We start from the raw sequence: 19,697 nt of genomic DNA, 5'->3' as shown, positions 1-19,697 counted from the left end.
TGCACTGGTCAGATCAAATTCAAAGTAGCTGGTTAGGAGGTGAATATAATCCAGGGGATCTGACAAAGGAACTGGGGATATTTAGTATGGAGGAGGCAGGACATGATTGCTGTCTTCAATACCTGAAAGGCTGCCAAGTGGAAGAAGAATTACATTTTTCTAGGATTGGCCCCAGAAGGCAGAACTCATACCAACATAAAAAAGTTAAGAGTGAATCAGATTTCCATTTAAAATACATGGGAAAATTTCTTAGCAACTGAGCTATCCAAAAATGGAAGGGCTGCTGCTTTGTAAAGAAGTGAATTCAAGGTATTTCAGCAAAAATGGATGAGCTCTTATAGACAGAATAAAAAGAATTCTTTCTTTAATGTAAATATTGCACTATTTTTCCTCTAAAATCTCTTCTAAGATTTCATGACTCTACACTTTATATTTAGATATATTTTTTTTTAAAAAATAAGACAGCTCAAAAACATACTTTGAAAGATGGGGAAAATCATTAATAAGACCTTATTATGACTGCTTCCATTTATACAGCTTCTTATGATAAGCAAAGTATTTTATATACATCATCGTATTTTATCCTCAAAGAATCACGGATATGGAGGTGACCCCAGATATTGTTTATCTAAACTAAACTTGAACAAGAATTTCCTCTATAATGTAGTCAACCACTGGTCATCTACCTGAAGATCTCCAGTTAAAAGGAACCCAGTAATTCATAAGGTAGCCCATTAACTATTAAGATACTTATCAAGTTTTGTCTACTGATTGGTCCAATGTATTAGCCTTGTTTCATTTAATTTGTACATTTAATAAGCAAGTCATATAGGCCTTTATCTACTTGGCACTGGTAAAACCCAGAGCAGCATAATATTAGTGCAAGCATCAGAGATCAGGGATTGGAGGACCTGGGTTCAAACCCAGCTCTGCCACATGTAACTCATGTGATCTTGGTTGAGTAAGTCACTTAACCTCCATGGACTTCATTTTCCTCATGTGTGAGGGGGATAGATTTCTCCAAGATCCCTTTATCTCTCAATATGTGATTTTTGATCAAAAGAACATAAGGTGCCAAACACAAATCCCTCCACAGATGGTAACTTTCAAGCTGAGATGGAATCATGTATGATTTCTCTTTGTGTTGATTAAGTTTTATAATCATCTCCATTTTATAAACACAGAAACTCACATCCAGAAAGATTATGTGACTTATAGAAAAAGTAGGTAGCACATCTTTGACTAAATTCTGTGCCTTTCTCACTATTCTCTACAACTCTCCTGCTCCCACAAAGCTTGTTCTTTTCACAAAAGCCCTTCTTTCTACAGGTCTTCCATTTCTTTTAGCTGAGGTTCTATCCCCATTTTCTCCAACCCAAAAGATACTCCTTTGCACAGACCTGTTCCTGTTCTGATGACTCTGATCAAAAAGCCCTGGGGCTATTTATTTCTGTCTTTCTTCCTTCCCCCTTCTATGATATATTGAGTGTCTCTAAAACGGAGACCCGGGCAACTGTTTCTCATTGGCCTTGTTCCCTGTAAAGATTTAGTCTTTTAACAACAATAATAATAGACAAATGGCACCAAGGAAATATTTTGCATGTCTACTCTGAAATAGCTGAGTAAATTCATGAAAGAGATAATGCACTTAATAGATAAAGTAAAAATTATACTACAAAGCCTTAAATACTCCAAGGCAATGATCTATGTATATAACCAGGCTTCTAAATCCATTGAATATTAGTAATTCATGTTTTGACAAGAAATTCTTACCCCATCTAACACCTGCAGCTCTCTTGATAACTTTTCTGCAAAAGCTTCCGCATTAGAAATAGCATATTCACAGCCTTCCATCATTATCTCAATATCCTGCTCTTCTCTTGCATTTAACTCTTGGTACTCATCTACAGCTTCTTCATCTCCTCCTGTCACACTCTGATTCTCTCCACTTGGAACAGATTCTTAAAGAGTAGTAAAGGAAAAACTCAAATTATGGAAGCCAAAAATATGAGGTACAAGTAACAGTAATTTACTTGAGGCTAGATAGGATCAGTTGTTAGCACAGGTCATATTTAGTAGTGGAAAAAAAAAAGAAAAGAATAATTCAGAGTCCATAGAAGCAAACCAAAAACATTATTTTTGTAAAACATTCTATATCCTATGGAGATGAAGCACTATGTAAAAAGACACAAATTAAAAAAAAACAACCCATAAAACTAAAGTCACTAATTTACAAATATTACAACATGTTTTAGTCATGATATTCAAAGCCATAACTGAAATCTGAACCCCATTTTCTTACTTTAGATAGTTACTACCCTTAATTAAAAACACTGATTGTAAATTCTGAACATGTGAAAAGTATGTTAGCCTACTTTTTGAAATAATATTAAATAAGAACTGATTTACTATAGTACCGATCTCTTAAGAGTATATCTTAGGCTTTGAACATGATAAGTGAACTTTCTTCTTACACATTTACATGGCATTTTATATAACTTTTAAAATTTCTATGGATCTGCTGAAGAAATTTCCACAATTACTATCTAGACAAGAATAATAAAATGAATTTGATAAATTTAAAAAATGTAAATAGATGTCCCTGGTGTTTTAAAACAAAATTTTGGGATACTTTCTGAATAATGACATCAGTTAAAATATTTAAGGGAACCTAGATACCTGAAAATCATTATTTCTAGTTAATTTTATAGGTATACTAAGATCATGTAGGAAAGTAACACTATGGGAGATTTTTAAAGGTTAAAAACTGGAGTATTTAATTTCTGTATATTTGATGGATAGTTTCCAAAAAAGTTCTGGGTGACCCTAATATTATTCAGATACAAAATGCTAATCTGTATAAGAAGTACATCTGGGTAAATGTGACCTTTGATATATGGTATAAGCTTATTATTGACCACCAAGACAGACCAAAAAACAAAACCCAAAACAAAAACAGACATAAAACAACACAAATTTTAAGTCCTCAAAATGAGGACAAATTACTAAGTAAGTGTGATTTGATACATTCTGAACAAGGAGTTACTTTACTGAGATCCTCTTAACTTTATAATGGGAAATTAAATTGTCACATATGATTGATAACCACCTAGGGATGAAGACTGCCTAATTCACTCTAAACAGTATTTTATACAAAAATGCATTTTGACAAATTCTTAGGATAAGGTTAACTGTTACAGCAGTCTTTTCTTTCATGAGAAAAAATCCTTTGAAGGCCAATGATGAAAATACTGTCATTAATTATGTTGCACTATGGACTTTGTAGCAATGACCTTGTTCCTACACACAATTTCATAAAATATGCAACCAACAGTACATAATATCAAATGGTAAATAGTTAAAATTACACAGAAGAATAAGAAAAGGTGTTACGCACCTTCTGTAACTTTAGGCAGTTCTGGAGAATAAAAAGGTATGAAAGAAGCAGAGGAAAGTAAGCAAAGAATATTAGCTGGGTGGCAAAGTATACAGGTTTAATGTGTATTTAAAAAAAATACTGCACTGTAACTCATTTGAACTTCATGGTAACATAATGTTTCATAGACAATTTAATATTCAATCATAAGGGGAGGTTACTAAAGGATTGGAAAGGTCAAAAACTCTTAGTGTTTGGCCAACTATAAGTCCTATATAAAAACATAAATATATTCAGAACTGACTACAGACTTATTTTCCTTTACTTCTCTTGACTGTTGTTTCTTAACAGATTTATAAAAATATGGGAATTCTTGTCCTTAGGAGGAAAAATCTAGTAACTAGATCACTGATGTTATTTTGGAGTCTTGCCCAGCTATTTTCACACAAAGAAATTCTTTACATAGTAACTGCTTCACAATGGGTTAGTCACAAAAGATTCCAGGTGTATTAGAAAGAATAAAGTTGAAGCAATTAAATGAGCACCATCAACATTAGATAAGGCTAGCTTTTAAGGACTCAAAAATCTTTTATTTAATTGAATAAAGAATAAATGCATAGTTTAACGAACAACAGGAAAACTTAAATCACTTACTCTCTTAACAAATTCCTATTTCAAAATCTTATATTCCCAGGAAGCCACAATTCTTCAGCATGAATCTTTTGCATCATTTCTCCAAAGAAAAACAATTTATGTGATTTCATTTAGTGTTGATAATATTAAGTGCATTAAGACTCATCTATCTTAATGATAAGTTAGCTCTAAAATGATTATGGGGAAAAAGTAGTGACAATTTTTAAAAGCAAGCTAACCCATGTTAGTTGCAATGAACAATCTTGGACCCAGAGAACAGATAATGAAACATTTAACCTTCTTCTCAGCAGAGAGATAGGAGATTATTTCCTTGTTAAAACAGAAGGTTCAGTGAGAGGAAGTATAGTTTGGGAAATTACCATAGTGTAAAAAACAAAACATCAATAAAACTTCATAATAATTTTTAAAAAATCAATTACAAAGATCATCTAGTTACTAGACTGTTGCAAAGCATGGAGTTTTCTTAAAGAAGACTTAACAAAACCAAAAAGGAACTATAGTTCTTGCTTTATGTAAGCAGACCATTCAGTAGAACTCTAGGTAAAATGATTTTTACATAATGTGAATTTGCCCGTATGGGAAAGGAGAAAGGATGAAGTAGAGAACTGTGGAGTAAAGGTGCTGGCACATGGTTCAAGGACACATGAGGACCAGGGACAAACAAGCCAGAGCAGGAGGAGAAACATGTAGGGTTGAGGGAAGGAATATGTTGGGGCCTGACACTGGCAGAGACAGGACAGGATGGGTAACATGCAGGGGCCAGGGACAAACATGAGGTACCCAATCACTGATGAATGACATGTGGGGACAGGACACATGGATGGGTGGGTTGAGCAGAGCAAGAGTCTCTTCTTTCAGCACCCTGAGGTCTCAAACCAATGCTCCCCCTTATCCCCATGCAGTGGCACCAATCTCTTCAGTCTCTCCAGTGTGATGGTTCTGCTTTCACTTGGACAGGTTGGTACTTTTTTTTTTTTGGTGGGGTGGGGTAGGGTAGAGGGAGCAGGGTAGAAGGCCATGGAACACACAGCCAGGCATATTTCAGGCAGGAATGGAGACAGAGCACATGTACTCTGTACTGTACAGTAAAGTTAACAAAGGTGAGTTTTTGGTTTGTTTTTTTTTCGAATGAGGATTTTTTTCGTAACTCTTTCCATAAAGTTGAATTTGTATAATGTGAATATATGCAAATTATTTGTATAAGCTACCCAGGCATTAATTAAAGGAGATGAAACATCATAATTTCAGAATAACAAGATTTGTACTCAATTACATCAAGTATGTAGACATTTAGGGAGTTGAAAGCTGAACTCAACCAAAACAGAAATTTCTATGATGAATGAGTAGTTCTCAAAATATGTCCCTACAGTCCTCTAGGTATTCTTTAGGCTCGTCTCTTGTAGTGTTAATATTTATATCTTCACTTTTGTTTCTGGCATTATTTGGTTATGACTTTTAATAAGAACTGGAACCATTACTATGTTCTATTAAAATCAATAGCACTCTTCCCAATGGTTCTGTTAAGACTGTATTGTGGAAAGGTAAGGCAGGTGTACCAAGAAGCACTGTTATACGGAGTTTATTCTATTTATCTATTGAGTTTAAGGAACAAACAAGAAACACATACTGTAATAAGACATTAAATTCAAATTGAAAAATGAAATGTTAATTTTAGGTTTCTTTAAATGACCCATTAGGAAACAACTTTTCCATTCCTATATTATAAAGAGCTCCATTTAATGTTCAATGAGAAAAAACTTGAAAAATTTCATGCCACAATTTAAAACACTTTTTTTTATAACCAGTAAACCACATCCTAGAGAACTGCTAGCTTCTACAAAGAAGAAGAGATGTATGGGACAGTGGAAGGAGCTCTGGACTTGAAATTAGAAGAGAGGGAGAAATTTTTATCTGATACTAATTCACTATGTGGCCTCGTGCAAATTATATAACTTTTCTACACCTGTTTTTTCATCTGTAAAATGAGGGTTGGACCAAAGCTCATTTTAAGTATTCTAGATTTAAGATTAACTTTTTGGCCTATGTTGGACCGTCAGGAAAGATGACTCCAACTCATTTTCTTCCACTCTCATGTGTAGGACCCCTTAAACTTTCCCTCAAAACTAAGGCATTATGTGCCATAAATTCATAGCCAGTTTCTACCTCATTAACTAAAAAGATGCCAATAAATGACCAAGTGCAAGTTTTTAAATGTAAAGGAAAATTCATAGAGATTATAAAGAAGAAATGGTGAAAAAGTAGAATTCAAAAGAAAGGGACAAAGTCCAGTGAGTATAAAAACAGTATGAAGTTACCAATTTCCACTTTTAATGCAATTTGTAGTGGGGCCTCAGGGAAGCAATAGACTTATCAAACTTTAGCTCCTTGTTCATCTCTATAATAACTTATTTCAACTACTACATAATTCAAACTTGTATCCTTAAGGCTTATGCTGTTTTCTCCCCCTATTTCTTAATACAAAAGATTTTTAGAAGTAAAATTTCCTTTAGTATATCTTTAAATTTTAGTTACATTAACACTTTTGTGTTACTCAATTAAACAACTTGAATACTTTATTGACATGAGATACTATTCTGGAAGCACGTGTTGAACAGAGGAAATCTACTACCTAAATTAAATCAGTTTCTTAATTAATTTAAATAATTATGGCAAAATACATATTTATGATACATTGGATTTTATGCATAAATGTTAATTGGACTTTTACCTTCTAAAAGTTGTGAACTAACATTGACGAAATCAATTTTCTTTCGAAGATATCTCTGATTCAATTTCCAAATACAGGAAATAAATGCATTCTTTTCTGCAGTGCTGCTGGCAACCCATTTGTATATTTTTTCAAAATGTAAATCAAATTCAGGATTCTCCTGCAAATAAATACAAATGGAAAAAAAAAATATTTGTGACCATGGACTTTTTCATTATCGCTATATGGATAATGGAGATGTGCTCTAACACAAAGAAAAACAGTATTTTAAGCAGGAAGTACTCTTATTAATTGCATTTTAAAACTAAAGAAGTGATTTGTTGATGTTAATAACTCAGAAAAGACACTGAATTAAAACCACAACGAAAAAATTGTCATTTAGAAAATATGGGAAATGAGTTCAATTTTTAGTTCAAAGTTGTGGGTTAACTATTAAATAATTGTGCTACTCCAAAGAGTTTACCTTTTATACACCTTAAACCCACAAATTAATACAAAGAGCAGACACTGGGAAAAGAAAAACCATTTGTTCAATTGCTATAATCACGCCATGTCTTTTCTCCAAAGTATAAGCTCCTCTGATTATATAAAATTTAATTTGGATCACCAAAATCTGTTTTTTGAGTGCTAGTTTCTTTTGAGGGACAATGAAAATAATATTTGTTTCTGGAGTTTTCCAGTTGATAAGGTGCCATAGACATAAAAATACACATATGTATTTATCTATTGTATGGATCTGGGCATTCACAGGATCACTGATTTGGAGTTGGGAAGGACTTTGGAGGTCAGTACACTGAATACCAAACCTTAGACTTCTGGTGACTCCATTAAAGTACAGATATTCCATGAGGTGCAACTAGAACAGCTAGCCAGTAATCTCTGTTTTTAATATTTTTTCCACTAATAATGTGCTTGTTGAGAACTATGTGAAACAAAAACATATGAACATATATAGTGTTTCACATTTTTAAAAGTTCTTGTGAAGTAGAAAAATAGCAAATACAGAAGAAACCTTTTTTAATACTTATGTTGGATAAAAGGGATTGAATGTGCCTTTTTAAGACAAACACATATCAGGCTTTTAACACACAGAACTATGATGTATCAGAGATAAGATCTGATTTCATACAACAAGATTCACATGACAGCTACCTATAGACTAATAAAGAGAAATGAAGTGTAATAGTCAAAATTAAAAAATTAAAAATCTATACTTACTAATGAAAATATACTCACATTAGGGTTAGCAAAATGTAATAACATTTGGCAGCTGAAAGAAAACTTTATGGGAAATGACAGCCTTACTGGGAATATTTCCCATAGTGCCATAAAAAAACCTGAGTGTTCCAGCTGCAATACTCAACAGATCAATGTGTGATCCCAAATGGCTAATGTTAGTGTATATATAAACATTTTATATATGTGTATACACACACACACACACACACACACACACACACACACACTGCACAGGGTGTCTACATAAAAAAGAAAAAAAGCCCTTAAGTATAGTAGCAGTGAGGTGTCAGCTGTGAGGAAGCATTTCAATAGGCATTCAGCAATGTAAGTGAATTATGAAATGAAATTACAAAGTACAAAACTACTGAAGAGAAATGAGTTTAGGAATTAATATGACTTTTAATAAAGTTGGACTGTGGGCTTCTGAGAAAGCTCTAAATAGAAAACCATAAAAACTAAAGCCTACTTTACTTGCCTCAGATTCTTTTGAGATTTAAAAAGTATATATATCAAAATTTTTTTAAAATCCTGTTTCTCTTCTCTTTCTAAATTCTCCTGAAAAGATAAAGATTGTGTTTTCCTGGGAAGCATACAGATGAATGGAATTTTCCAAGTTAAGAATTCATGTAACTGCAAAACATGCCCTTCTGAAACACGTGTTTCTCTTCTTTGTCAGAAGTAAGCTGATGTCCTCAGAGGCATTTTCCAGGATGAAAAAGATCCATCTCTATTGGCATTGTATTTCATCTATTTTATAAATTGTTTATTTTTCTGAGATTTTTTTCAATATATGTTTTCAGCAAGGAGTAAATTTATCTAAACCTTGATGTCACTCCACAAAAATATAAGTGATTCATATTAAGAGGCACATGATTTTTTTTTTTTTTAAAGATCTGGACCCCTAATTAACTCCAAGTGTGGAAGCTCCCTACAGTGATGCAAACTGGCAAACTATTTGTAACTTGGTCTCAGTGAGTTACCTAGGATTCAGGAAGATTTGAGGTAACTTGTCCACAGTCACACAGAAAATATATTTCAGAAGCAGTACTTGATACCTGTTGGCAGACTGGCCCCCTATCTATGCCATGCTTTCTCCCTTTATTAGATTTTTGAAAAGGGAAACATATATATTATAGGTGGCTTTTTGTGTTGAATTTAAGTATTCAATTCAAATGCCACCACAATAATATTTTTCTTTTTGTAGTGTTTTGCTTTTTAAAAACTTGAATCCAGGGCAGCTAGGTGGTGTAGCCAATAGAACACCATGGACCTGAGTTCAAATTGGCCTCAGACACTTACTAGCTGTGTGACCTCTGAGCAAGTCACTTAACCCTGGGGGCTTCCACAAACACCTCATAAATCTATCATTTCTTAATGCTACTAAGAAGATTAATCTCCCTTTCTTTCCTTTAGGGGAAAAAAAATCAAACAGTGACTTCAACTAAATCAAAGTGTCTACCAGACAGAATTGTAAACTACAAGTACACAGAAACCATGTTTTAGTTAACATATGCATCTCTCCAATTGTCTGACAGTGAGTTGTATAAATATTTGTTGAATTCAACTTAATTCCAATAATAACTGGATACTACTTTCTCATTAATGGTCATTTAGTTATCCTGGTGACTCTGAGTGCAAATATTGTATGCAACACAGTTATGTAATTCCACATTATACCAAAACCACTGAGAAAAAAAATGCACACATTACATTAACAGCATAACATAACAATGTTAATGACATCATTACCATAAATGTTACATTTTTAATATTTTTAATATTAGCATAATGCATGTAGCAACTCAAAATAATAAACACCACATGACTGACAAAAATATATGAATAAACTAGTCAACAAGCATTTATTAAGTGATAACTATTTCCCAGGAATTGTATTAAGTGCTGGGAATACAAAAGAGTTCATTTGCTTTAGCATACATGAATTTGGCTGGATATCAGGATTATAGTTAGCCTTGGAAAACGGGAAAAAGCCAAATCTTTTGGAATAAAAGATAACAGAGCATAAATGACAGAATGAAAAGACAAGAGGACAATAGGAAGGAAAGAAAAATATCAAACAGAAAAGATTGAGCAACAAAAAATTAAACTACAAAATGATTTTGGGGAAAATTAAATTATTAAAGCAAATTATTTTTCAAAAAGATTTAAAAAGCCCAAGTATAGCATAAGTCAAACAGCGGTCAATATTTGTTAGTAGCAGCGGTGAGGCAAAAGACAGGGAAGAATGAATGTTTTTTTAAAACAATCATTCTTAGTTCCCATGCGCCAGTAGCCACAGAAAAGACAAGCTTAGATAAGCCTTGAAGACATAAAATTTTCTTCTAAAATGGATGGCATTTCATAAGCAAGCCAGGTTAAAGTGTTAAGAATAAAGACATACTTTCATGGCATCTTTGGCATCCACTACGGCAAGATCTCGAAGGGCCCACGCAATCTGTCTTTTGTAGAAGTCTCCCTTATCAGATTTCTTCACTTTCACCACGTTCACCTGCACTGGGCGTTCAGTTGTCACTGTTGAGTAAAATACAGAAGTACTTTAATTAGAAATATTTTTTGACCTGATATCTTTCTAACATATGTATTGCCCAAGTAGTCTCTATATATCAAGGAGTTGGTACATGTTTTTAAATGGAAGGGTAAGATGGCATTTTCTGAAATTTTTACTTTGTAATCAAGAATTTAAACTTAGACCATAGCCTCCTGAATACTTCTACATCTTTGTATTTAAACCTGTGAAAAGAGCATTTCTCTTTTATGCAAAGTAATAGAAAATTAATTGGTTGCAGCTGCAACTTTAAAAATTACAGTGAAAATGAGGTTTAATATGAAGAATAAATTTCCCTTACAGAAAATAAATGACATCAAAGGAGTATTTTCTGTAAATTGAAATACCCACCTGTGGCACACAAAAAACAATTTTTCTTCTTTTTCCCTGCTTTGCAGACATTCACAATGCTCAGTAAACGTTCATCATTTGGGGTGAAAATATCTCTTTGCAACGCATGCTTGATTGCAGTCATTTTTTCTTAGCTGAAAAATACAGAATGTGAATACTATACAGCATGCCAATGAATCATTTTAAACTAGCCTTGATTTATTATTTAGTTTTCCCACTGAAGAAAAAAACTATGAATTCCCAATGGAAAATTTTAGGAAAATGTTTTTATATAGATGTCATTACAAGATGTCAAACAGCAGTCAAAAGTCAAAACAGAGAAAGCATTTTATTGTTTTTTAATTAATTAATTTTTAGGTATATAATTTATTTTTTAGTTCTTAACATTCACTTCCACAAGAATTTGAATTCAAAATTTTCTCCCAATCTCTCCCTACTCCCCACCCCAGGACAGCATGCACCCCATTCACCCATTCCTCCAGTCTGTCTTCCGTTCTATTACCCACTCTTCTTCTATTCCCCTTACCCCCTATTTTCCTGTAGAACAAAATAGATTTCTATATTCCATAGCTTGTATGGCTTAATTTCCAGTTGCAGGCTAAAACAATTTTTAGTATTCAATCTTAAAGCTTTGGGTTCCCCCTTTGACCCAGCAATATCACTTCTAGGACTGTATCCCAAAGGGATCACAGAAATGGAAAAGAGTCCCACATGTACAAAAATATTTGTAGCAGCTCTCTTTGTGGCAGCCAAAAATTGGAAATCAAGGGGATGCCCATCAATTGGGAAATGGCTGAACAAGTTGTGGTGTATGAATGTAATGGAATACTAGACAAATGAACAGGAAGACTTCAGAGAGGCCTGGAAAGACTTATATGAACAGATGCTGAGTAAAAGGAGCAGAACCAGGAGAACTTTGTACACACAAACAACTACAGTGTGTGAGGAATTTTTCTGGTAGACTTAGCCCTTCATAGAAAAGCAAGGAACTAAAAAATTCCCAATGGACTTTTGAGACAAAACGCCTTCCACATTCAGAGAAAGAACTATGGAACTGGATTGCAGAATAAAGTAGACCATGTACTTCTGTATTACGTCTTGCTTTATTCTATGGTTTCTCCCATTCATTTTAATTCTTCTATTCAACATGACTAAGGTGAAAATGTATTGAATAAGGAATGTATGTGTAGAACCTATAGAAGATGGCACACCATCTTGGGGAGGGAGGGGGAAAATCTAAGATATATGGAAATGATTGTGGAACACTGAAAACAAATAAAATAATTAAAAAAAGAAAAGCTTTCCGTTCCACATTCTCTCCCTCCCTCCCCACCCACCCTCATTGAGAAAACAAGCAATTCAATATAGGTCATTCATATGTAACAATGTAAAGCACTTCCAAAATAGTTATGTTGTAAAAGACTAACCACATTACCTTCTGTCCTATCTTGCCCTTCACTTATTCCATTCTCTTCCCTGATGTGTCCTCCCACAATAGTGTTTGCTTCTGATTATCCCTTTCCCCAATTTGGTATCTCTTCTATTACCTTCCCTCTCCTGTCCCCTTCCCCCTTGCCTTCCTGCAGGGTAAAATAGATTTCCATATCCAATTGACTGCGTGTTATTCCCTTCTTAAGCCAAATCCCATGAGAGTAAGGCTCACTTATTTCCTTTCATCTCCCCCCTCTTCCCCTCCACTATAAAAGTTCTTTCTTCCCTCTTGTATGAGATGATTTGCTACATTCTACCTTTCCCTTTCTCTTACTCCTAGTACATTCCATTCAACAGTATATATTTTTTTAGATATTCTCCCTTCATATTCAGCTCACCCTGTGCTCTTTGTCGATGCATACACACACACGTACATATACATACCTACACATATATAATATACACATACATACATATCCATCCATCCATCCATCCATCCATCCATATATATGTGTTTCCTCTAACTACCCTAATACTGAAAAAGGTCTCATGAGTTATAAATAACATCTTTCCATGTAGGAATGCAAACAGTTTAACTTTAATGAATTTCTTAAGGCTTCTCTTTCCTATTTACATTTTCATGTTTCTTTTGATTCTTATATTTGAAAAGTCAAACTTTCTATTCAGCTCTGGTCTTTTCAGCAAGAATGCTTGCAAGTCCTCTATTTCATTGAAAGACCACTTTTTCCCTTGAAGTATTATACTCAGTTTTGCTGGGTAAGTGATTCTTGGTTTTAATCCTATCTCCCTTGACCTCTGGAATATCATATTCCAAGCCCTTTGATCCCTTATTGTAGATGCTGCTAAATCCTGTGTTATCCTGATTGTATTTCCACAATACTTGAATTGTCTCTTTCTGGCTGCTTGCAATATATTCTCTTTGACATGGGAATTCTGGAATTTGGCTACAATATTCCCAGGAGTTTTTCTTTTCAGATATCTTTCAGGAGGTGATTGATGGATCCTTTCAATATTTATTTTACCCTCTGGGTCTAGAATATCAGGGCAGTTTTTCTTGATAATTTCTTGGAAGATAAGGTCTAGGCTCTTTTTTTGATCATGGTTTTCTGGTAGACCAATAATTTTTAAAATTATCTCTTCTGGATGTATTTTCCAGGTCAGCTGTTTTTCCAATGAGATATTTCACATTGTCTTCTATTTTTTCATTGTTTTGGTTTTGTTTTATAATTTCTTGGTTTCTCACAAAGTCATTGGCTTCCCTCTGCTCCATTCTAATTTTTAAAGAACTATTTTCTTCAGTGAGCTTTTGAACTTCCTTTTCCATTTGGCTAATTCTGCTTTTTAAAGCATTCTTCTTCTTATTGGCTTTTTGGATCTCTTTTGCCATTTGGGTTAGTCTATTTTTAAAGGTGCTATTATCTTTAGCATATTTTGGGGGGTCTCCTTTAGCAAGCTATTGATTCACTTTTTATAATTTTCTTGCATCACTCTCATTTCTCTTCCCAATTTTTCCTCCACCTCTCTTACTTGATTTTCAAAATCCTTTTTGAACTCTTCCATGGCCTGAGACCACTGCATATGTTTTTGGAGGTTTTGAATGTAGAAGCCCTGACTTTTATGTTTTCCTCTGATGGTATGCTTTGTTCTTCATCCAAAAGAATGGAAAAAATACCTGTTCACTAAGAAAGTAACCTTCTATTAGCCTTATTTTTTTCCCTTTTTTGGGCATTTTCCCAGCTAGTTATTTAACTTTTGAGTCCCCTGTCAAGTAGAGGGCATACTTTAGGGACCTGTAAGTTCTCAGTTCCTCCAAGGTGGCACAATCAAGTGAGAATTAAACCCTCTCCTGGGCTGTGTCTGCTCTGGGAGCAACCACAAGTACTCTTTTCTGCCCAGGATCTGCGAGTAGGATTCCCTCTCCAGAGCCTCCATCAGCTCCAACAGGTCAGTGCTCCTCCTCATCCCAGGACCACCACTCAGGACTGAGACTCAGACCAGCTGCTCAATTCCCCCAGGGTCTTTAGGCTGAGGGCTCTAAAAGCGGATACTGCTGCCACAGTGGCTGCTGCCCTGAGGCCCGGGCTGGGATTAGACTGCACACCCCTCTCATCCAGGAGAAATAGCTTTCTCACTGACCTTTGAAGTGGTCTTTGGCATTTGTGGGTTGAGAAATCTGGGAACCACAGCTGCTACCTGTGATTCCATGCCCTGAAGCCTGCTCTAGTCCTGACCTTGCTGCATGGCCCAAGCTGGGTTGCGCTCTGCTCTGAGCCCAGTGCAATACTGTTGGCCTTCCAGGCTGTCTTAGGCTGGAAATCTCTTTCACCCTGTCATTTTGTGGCTTCTGTTGCTCTAGAATTTGTTTAGAGTCATTTTTTACAGGTATTTTACAAGCTATGTGGGCAGAGCTACAGCAGGTTCTTTTATAGCGGTGTTTCTACTCCACCATCTTGGCTCCACCTCTCAAGAAAATATTTTATAATAGTATTTCAAAACATCTCTAAAATATATCCTTACTCAACCTTATTCTTATTTTTCAAGGTTGCCATTTTGTATACTAATTTTTTTAAAAAACAAGTTTTTCTAGCTATGTAAATAGATGACTAAAGTGTTAAAAAAAATCTTTAAATGACACGAAGTAGGGTTAGATCATTGCTTTTCAAAAAAGAACCCTAACAAACCTTTATAGTTCCCGTTGGGCTTCACTGTCCTAATTACAAGATAATGGCACTTCTGGCCTTGGAAACTGCTGACTTCACTTCTCTTCTCCAGATTTCATTGGGAAGAAGCAGAGCTAGAATTTATTGGCTTTCCCATTGACCAAGTATCCTCTGTCCATCCATGTTTCAGTTTCCTAAGAGTTGATATTACCCATCTCACTGAGCAATCACAAACTTTACCAGAGTCTAAGAAGTTGTCATTTAATTGGGGGTTTCAAAGCCTTAAAACTCGTTAGAGTTGGAGAGATCTTCAAGAGATCATAGAGGCCCCTATCTCTTTGGATGCTACCACTATGCTCAAAATCTTTTAGTTCTCTTTGACTAAACCTTCCAAACTCAGCCAGTTATCAAGTTCTGGTGATTTTATCTCAGAAATTCTTCTCAAATTCCTCTTCTTTTGTGTATTTCTGCTATCCTAATTCAAGTTTTCATTGCCTTTTTTCCTAAACTATCCTTATATCTTCCCAATTGGTCTTCCTGTCTCAAGGAAGACCTTCATACAGCTTCCAAAGTAATCTTAACATACAAGTCTGTTTCTGTCATGCCCTTGCTCAAAGTCTTAAGTGGTTCCCTATTGCCTACAGAATAATACTGGTGGCAATGTTACAGCATCCAAGTCTTTAAAAAAACAAACAACAACAAAACCCTATCTCTACCTAGTCTTCCAGTCTAATTTCATACTATCTAAACTCCAAGCAAACTGTATTATCAGTTATTATCCCACTCTTGACCTGCCCTTTCCACTCTTACTATATTACTAATAAATGCTTTCCTAAAACACAACTTTCATCACACCACTCCTTTGCTCCACCTTCAATGGTTTCCCATTCATTACAGGAGTAATGAATATCTGGTCACTGGATCCAGACGTCCCAGGAGGGGAAGTGAGGCTGGTGACCTGCGTAGCCCTCCCTAACTCAAAACAAAGTCAAGTGCAAGTCATGTCATCATTTCTCTGTTGTCATGGTCTTCTTTGAAAACGAAGGATGAACACAGACGTTACATGAGTAAATCTGAGCTCTTATCTACACATTTCAAACCACCTATAATCTGACATGTCCTATGTATTTAAATTATCTCTTTATTTCATGATTGGAACTCTCAATATCCTCATTCTTATTCCCACTTTCATTTCCTTTGTATATTTGTTCTTATAAAACATTGTGAAGAAGGGAGCTACATTCCCCACAACCACTAGCAAAAGTGCAGACCAAAATGAGCACAGGATCTCTGAAAGCAGAAAAGCCCCCAGGCCACCAGTCCTGCTTTCATATCTGATTATGGTTGTATCATCCAATGACCCCTTTGGAGAAGGGGTCATTTCCACCAACTGTCACTCTCACAGAAGGCATGTCACGCAGCAATGTGACACCCTGAAGGAAAGATAAGAGGCATGTTAAACCACCACCATTATATTGACTATCATCCCTTCTCAGACCCTGGTGGAGACACCTAGGATCCTGAACCTAAGAGCCTGGGAATAGCAATGCTTCCAGCTTGGTGACCACAACCATCATTCTGGAAAGCCACCCTTGCGGAGATTCAGTTTGACAACTGTTCCTATAGGTGTGCCAGGTGTTTAAAAGACCTAGAAAAGAAAGTTCTTGCCACCAAAGTCCTTGGCCCTGTCAAATGTCTCAACATCACAAAATGATCTGATTTTATCAATGGAAATATCATTAAAGAAGTATTAGCATCTGCTTTGCCACTTCATCCTAAGGATCATGGGACCTTGTCATCTGACATTGGTAAAATCTACATATGTTCTCTCCCATTAGAATGTGAGCTCCTTGAAAGTAGTGACTGTTTTACTTTTATATTTGTATCCCCAGTGCTTTTGTAGCTTGTAGCACAGTGCTTTTCACATATTAAGTACTTCACTCATTCATTCATTCCCTACTACAACCATCTATTCAAATTCTAACCATTCTTCAAAATCCAACTGGAGTCATAGCTCTTCCCTGAAGCCAAGTCCAAATGGATCATAAATCAAAGACTTAGAACTAGAATGATCTTAGATGTCACCCAGTCCAACTCTCATTTTACAGGTAAGGAAACTAAGGCCTAGAGACGCTTCCTGGTCTACCCAATATCAATTAGTACTATTCCAGCCCATGTTGATTTTTCCCTTAGATCTCTCTAGTATTTAATGTACTATACAATCTGCCACTTAATCATATTGTTCTTTCCACTAAAATCTTAATCTGATACCTCCTCATGGCACAGAGGTGACTCTAAGCTCTCTATGTTTGTGGAATGTAAACTCTGGCAGGTCTGGCATCAAATGGAAGTCTGGCTATTCTTCTGTATTTCTGTCAACTGAAGACTAGCATAGCTAAGTAAGGAGACCCTGAATGCCAGCTTAGCTACCACATACATTTTTTTTATCTACAGTACTTCAAACACCACAGCTAGGACAGAGAAGTTGTAGTCTGTCCTGGAAGAGCTAATGCCTGTCACTAAGGAAACTAAGGATCCTTTAAGTATTTTTCTGTATGTATTTCATTTATTTGTCTTAACTCCTCAATTATACCCTAAGATTCTTTGAAGGCAGAAACTGTCTGGTATTTAGGACTGCAGATTTTTAGCTGGAAGGGATCTGAGAGATAGTTTAGTCCAACTTTTTAATTTATAGATGAAGAAACAGGTCCAGAGAAATGAAGTGACTTGCCCACAGTCAAAAAGGTACCTAAATGGAGTCTTGTACAATGCTGGGCATATAGAAGATGATCAATAAATACTTGTTGATTTGGTTTAAAGTGAATAATGGTAAGAAGGCTAAAAGGTTTCCCCATAGTCAATATGGCACACTAGCAGGAATTTTATCAGGAGATCTCTATTCTAGACCTGACTGCCCACTACTTCAATGTAAGACCTTAGGCAACTTACAAAATCTCTGAGTTTCAGTTTTCTCTTCTGTAAAATAAGTGGTTTGTACTAGATGAATTCTAAGGTGCCTTCTACCTGTAATAATTACTGATTCTAATTAGTTATGAAACAAATGAGAAAATAGATCTCGTGGAGGACATGCAATTTAAACAGGAGATAGTGTTTTCCTACTCAGCTGGAAAAACAGGAAAATTACAAATTACTCCAAAGGTAAAAATACTCAGTTGGCCTCTGGAATAGTACAACTCTGGTAATACAACAAACGTTTCTAGCTAGAGCCAAAGAGTATCTAACTCCTTCATTTCAAACATGAGGAAACTGGGGTCTTTGAGAGGCCAAGGGACCCATCCAAGACCAATTACATTTGCTGTGGGATAGCAGCAGTACCAGGTTAGAACCCCCGGTTCTTGACTCCTACTCTGTGCGCTGGCCACCACTCACTTTTGCCAGGGAACATTTGCGGGAACCACGCATCATTCCTTCTTTGCTGCAGGGAGAGTGGAGAATTCAGGATGCACTCACATAAGGGAAAACCCAGACATGCTCTAGAGCAGGAATTCGTAATCCTTTTTTGTGTGAACATCTTTTGCAATCTGCTGAAACCCATGTATCCCTTCCCAGAATTTATTTTAAAAATTTATAATAGAAGAAGATACTAATTTTCAGATGAAGGTTAGTGAAAATAAAGATGCAGGTTCTTTTCCCCCATATCCAAGTTCAAGGTCCCCCTAAAACTGATCCGCAGATCCCTGTGGGAGAGGTGTCCACTGATCTCAGGTTAACTCCCTGCAGGGCTCAGTGGAAAAGGAAGACTCTGGAGGTACGAGAAAAAATATCTGGCCTCTGACAATGGCTAGCTGTGTGACCCAGGTCACTTCACCCTGTTTGCCTCAGTTTCCTCATCTGTAAAATGAGTCAGAGGAGGAGATGGCAAAAACCACTCGGGTATCTCTGACAAGAACGCCCCAAATGGGGTCAGGAGGACGCTGAACGACAAAAATGACCATTATCCTGTCAGGAAGCTAAGCCCCGGACCCAGGCCCGCGCGGAGCAGGAGCGGAGAAGGCGCGGCCTGAACGCTCCCCTCCGGGCCCGCGCGGGGGGCAGGGCAGGGGCGACGCCGGGGAGATGACGGCCGCGTCTCTCCGGGAGAGGAGCGGCCCCGAGGGGCGACCACGGCCCTTTCCCAAGTCACCGCGCACAGGCCGCGGCCTCCGCCTCCCCCTTACCCGAGCCGCGCCGGGCAGGCTCCTCCGTGAGGGCACCGGGCTGGGGCCGAGGACGCGGCAGTTAGCCGGAGAGCTCTCTCTCTCTCCCTCGGGCTCCGTCTCTCCAGGAAGCTGCGGAAAAGCTCCGGCCCCGCCCATTTCCTACATCCGGTCACGTGATCGGGAGTCAAGCCGGAAGGAGGAACCACAGAGAGGGAGGGAGGGAGAGGCAGAGAGAGACGCAGACAAACACAGAGCGAACCAATAGGGACGAGGCTGGGAGACCCGGGAGGGGGCGGGGTCTGGGGCAGGCCCTCTATCCCGTGGACTTCTGGTCACTTCGCCCTGGAACGGGGCACCTTTGGGAAATCTGTAGTCACCCTCTCAGAATAATATTTTTAAATAATTAAAGGGAGAGCTCAATTTGCTAGTGAAAATTTAAACCCAAACCCCTCTGCCTCAGGATGTAAGCTCCTTGAAGGCTGGGACTGTTTCCTTTTTGTCTTTAATTCCC

The 19,697-nt window shown here is 36.7% G+C and overlaps 1 protein-coding gene across 4 annotated transcripts in view; it reads right to left on the bottom strand.

Annotated features, from left to right (window-relative positions):
- The window catches only part of EXOC1 (exocyst complex component 1), a 62,747-nt gene extending 43,313 nt beyond the window's left edge, over nt 1-19,434 (bottom strand). For all 4 annotated transcript variants that reach the window (XM_072620814.1, XM_072620815.1, XM_072620816.1 and 1 more), the window contains exons 1-5: nt 19,205-19,434; nt 10,915-11,048; nt 10,399-10,529; nt 6,759-6,918; nt 1,774-1,961 (exon numbers count right to left, since the gene is read on the bottom strand). In XM_072620814.1, the coding sequence (XP_072476915.1) occupies nt 1,774-1,961; nt 6,759-6,918; nt 10,399-10,529; nt 10,915-11,038 (603 nt within the window). In that variant the 5' untranslated portion in view covers nt 11,039-11,048; nt 19,205-19,434. The remainder of the gene's footprint in view (nt 1-1,773; nt 1,962-6,758; nt 6,919-10,398; nt 10,530-10,914; nt 11,049-19,204) is intronic.
- Nucleotides 19,435-19,697: the final 263 nt, after the last annotated feature.

This window comes from Notamacropus eugenii, chromosome 6 (genome assembly GCF_028372415.1).
Source record: "Notamacropus eugenii isolate mMacEug1 chromosome 6, mMacEug1.pri_v2, whole genome shotgun sequence".
Lineage (NCBI taxonomy): Eukaryota > Metazoa > Chordata > Mammalia > Diprotodontia > Macropodidae > Notamacropus > Notamacropus eugenii.
The sequence above is the reverse complement of the archived record's forward strand: the minus strand, read 5'-3'. Positions and strand labels throughout refer to the sequence as shown.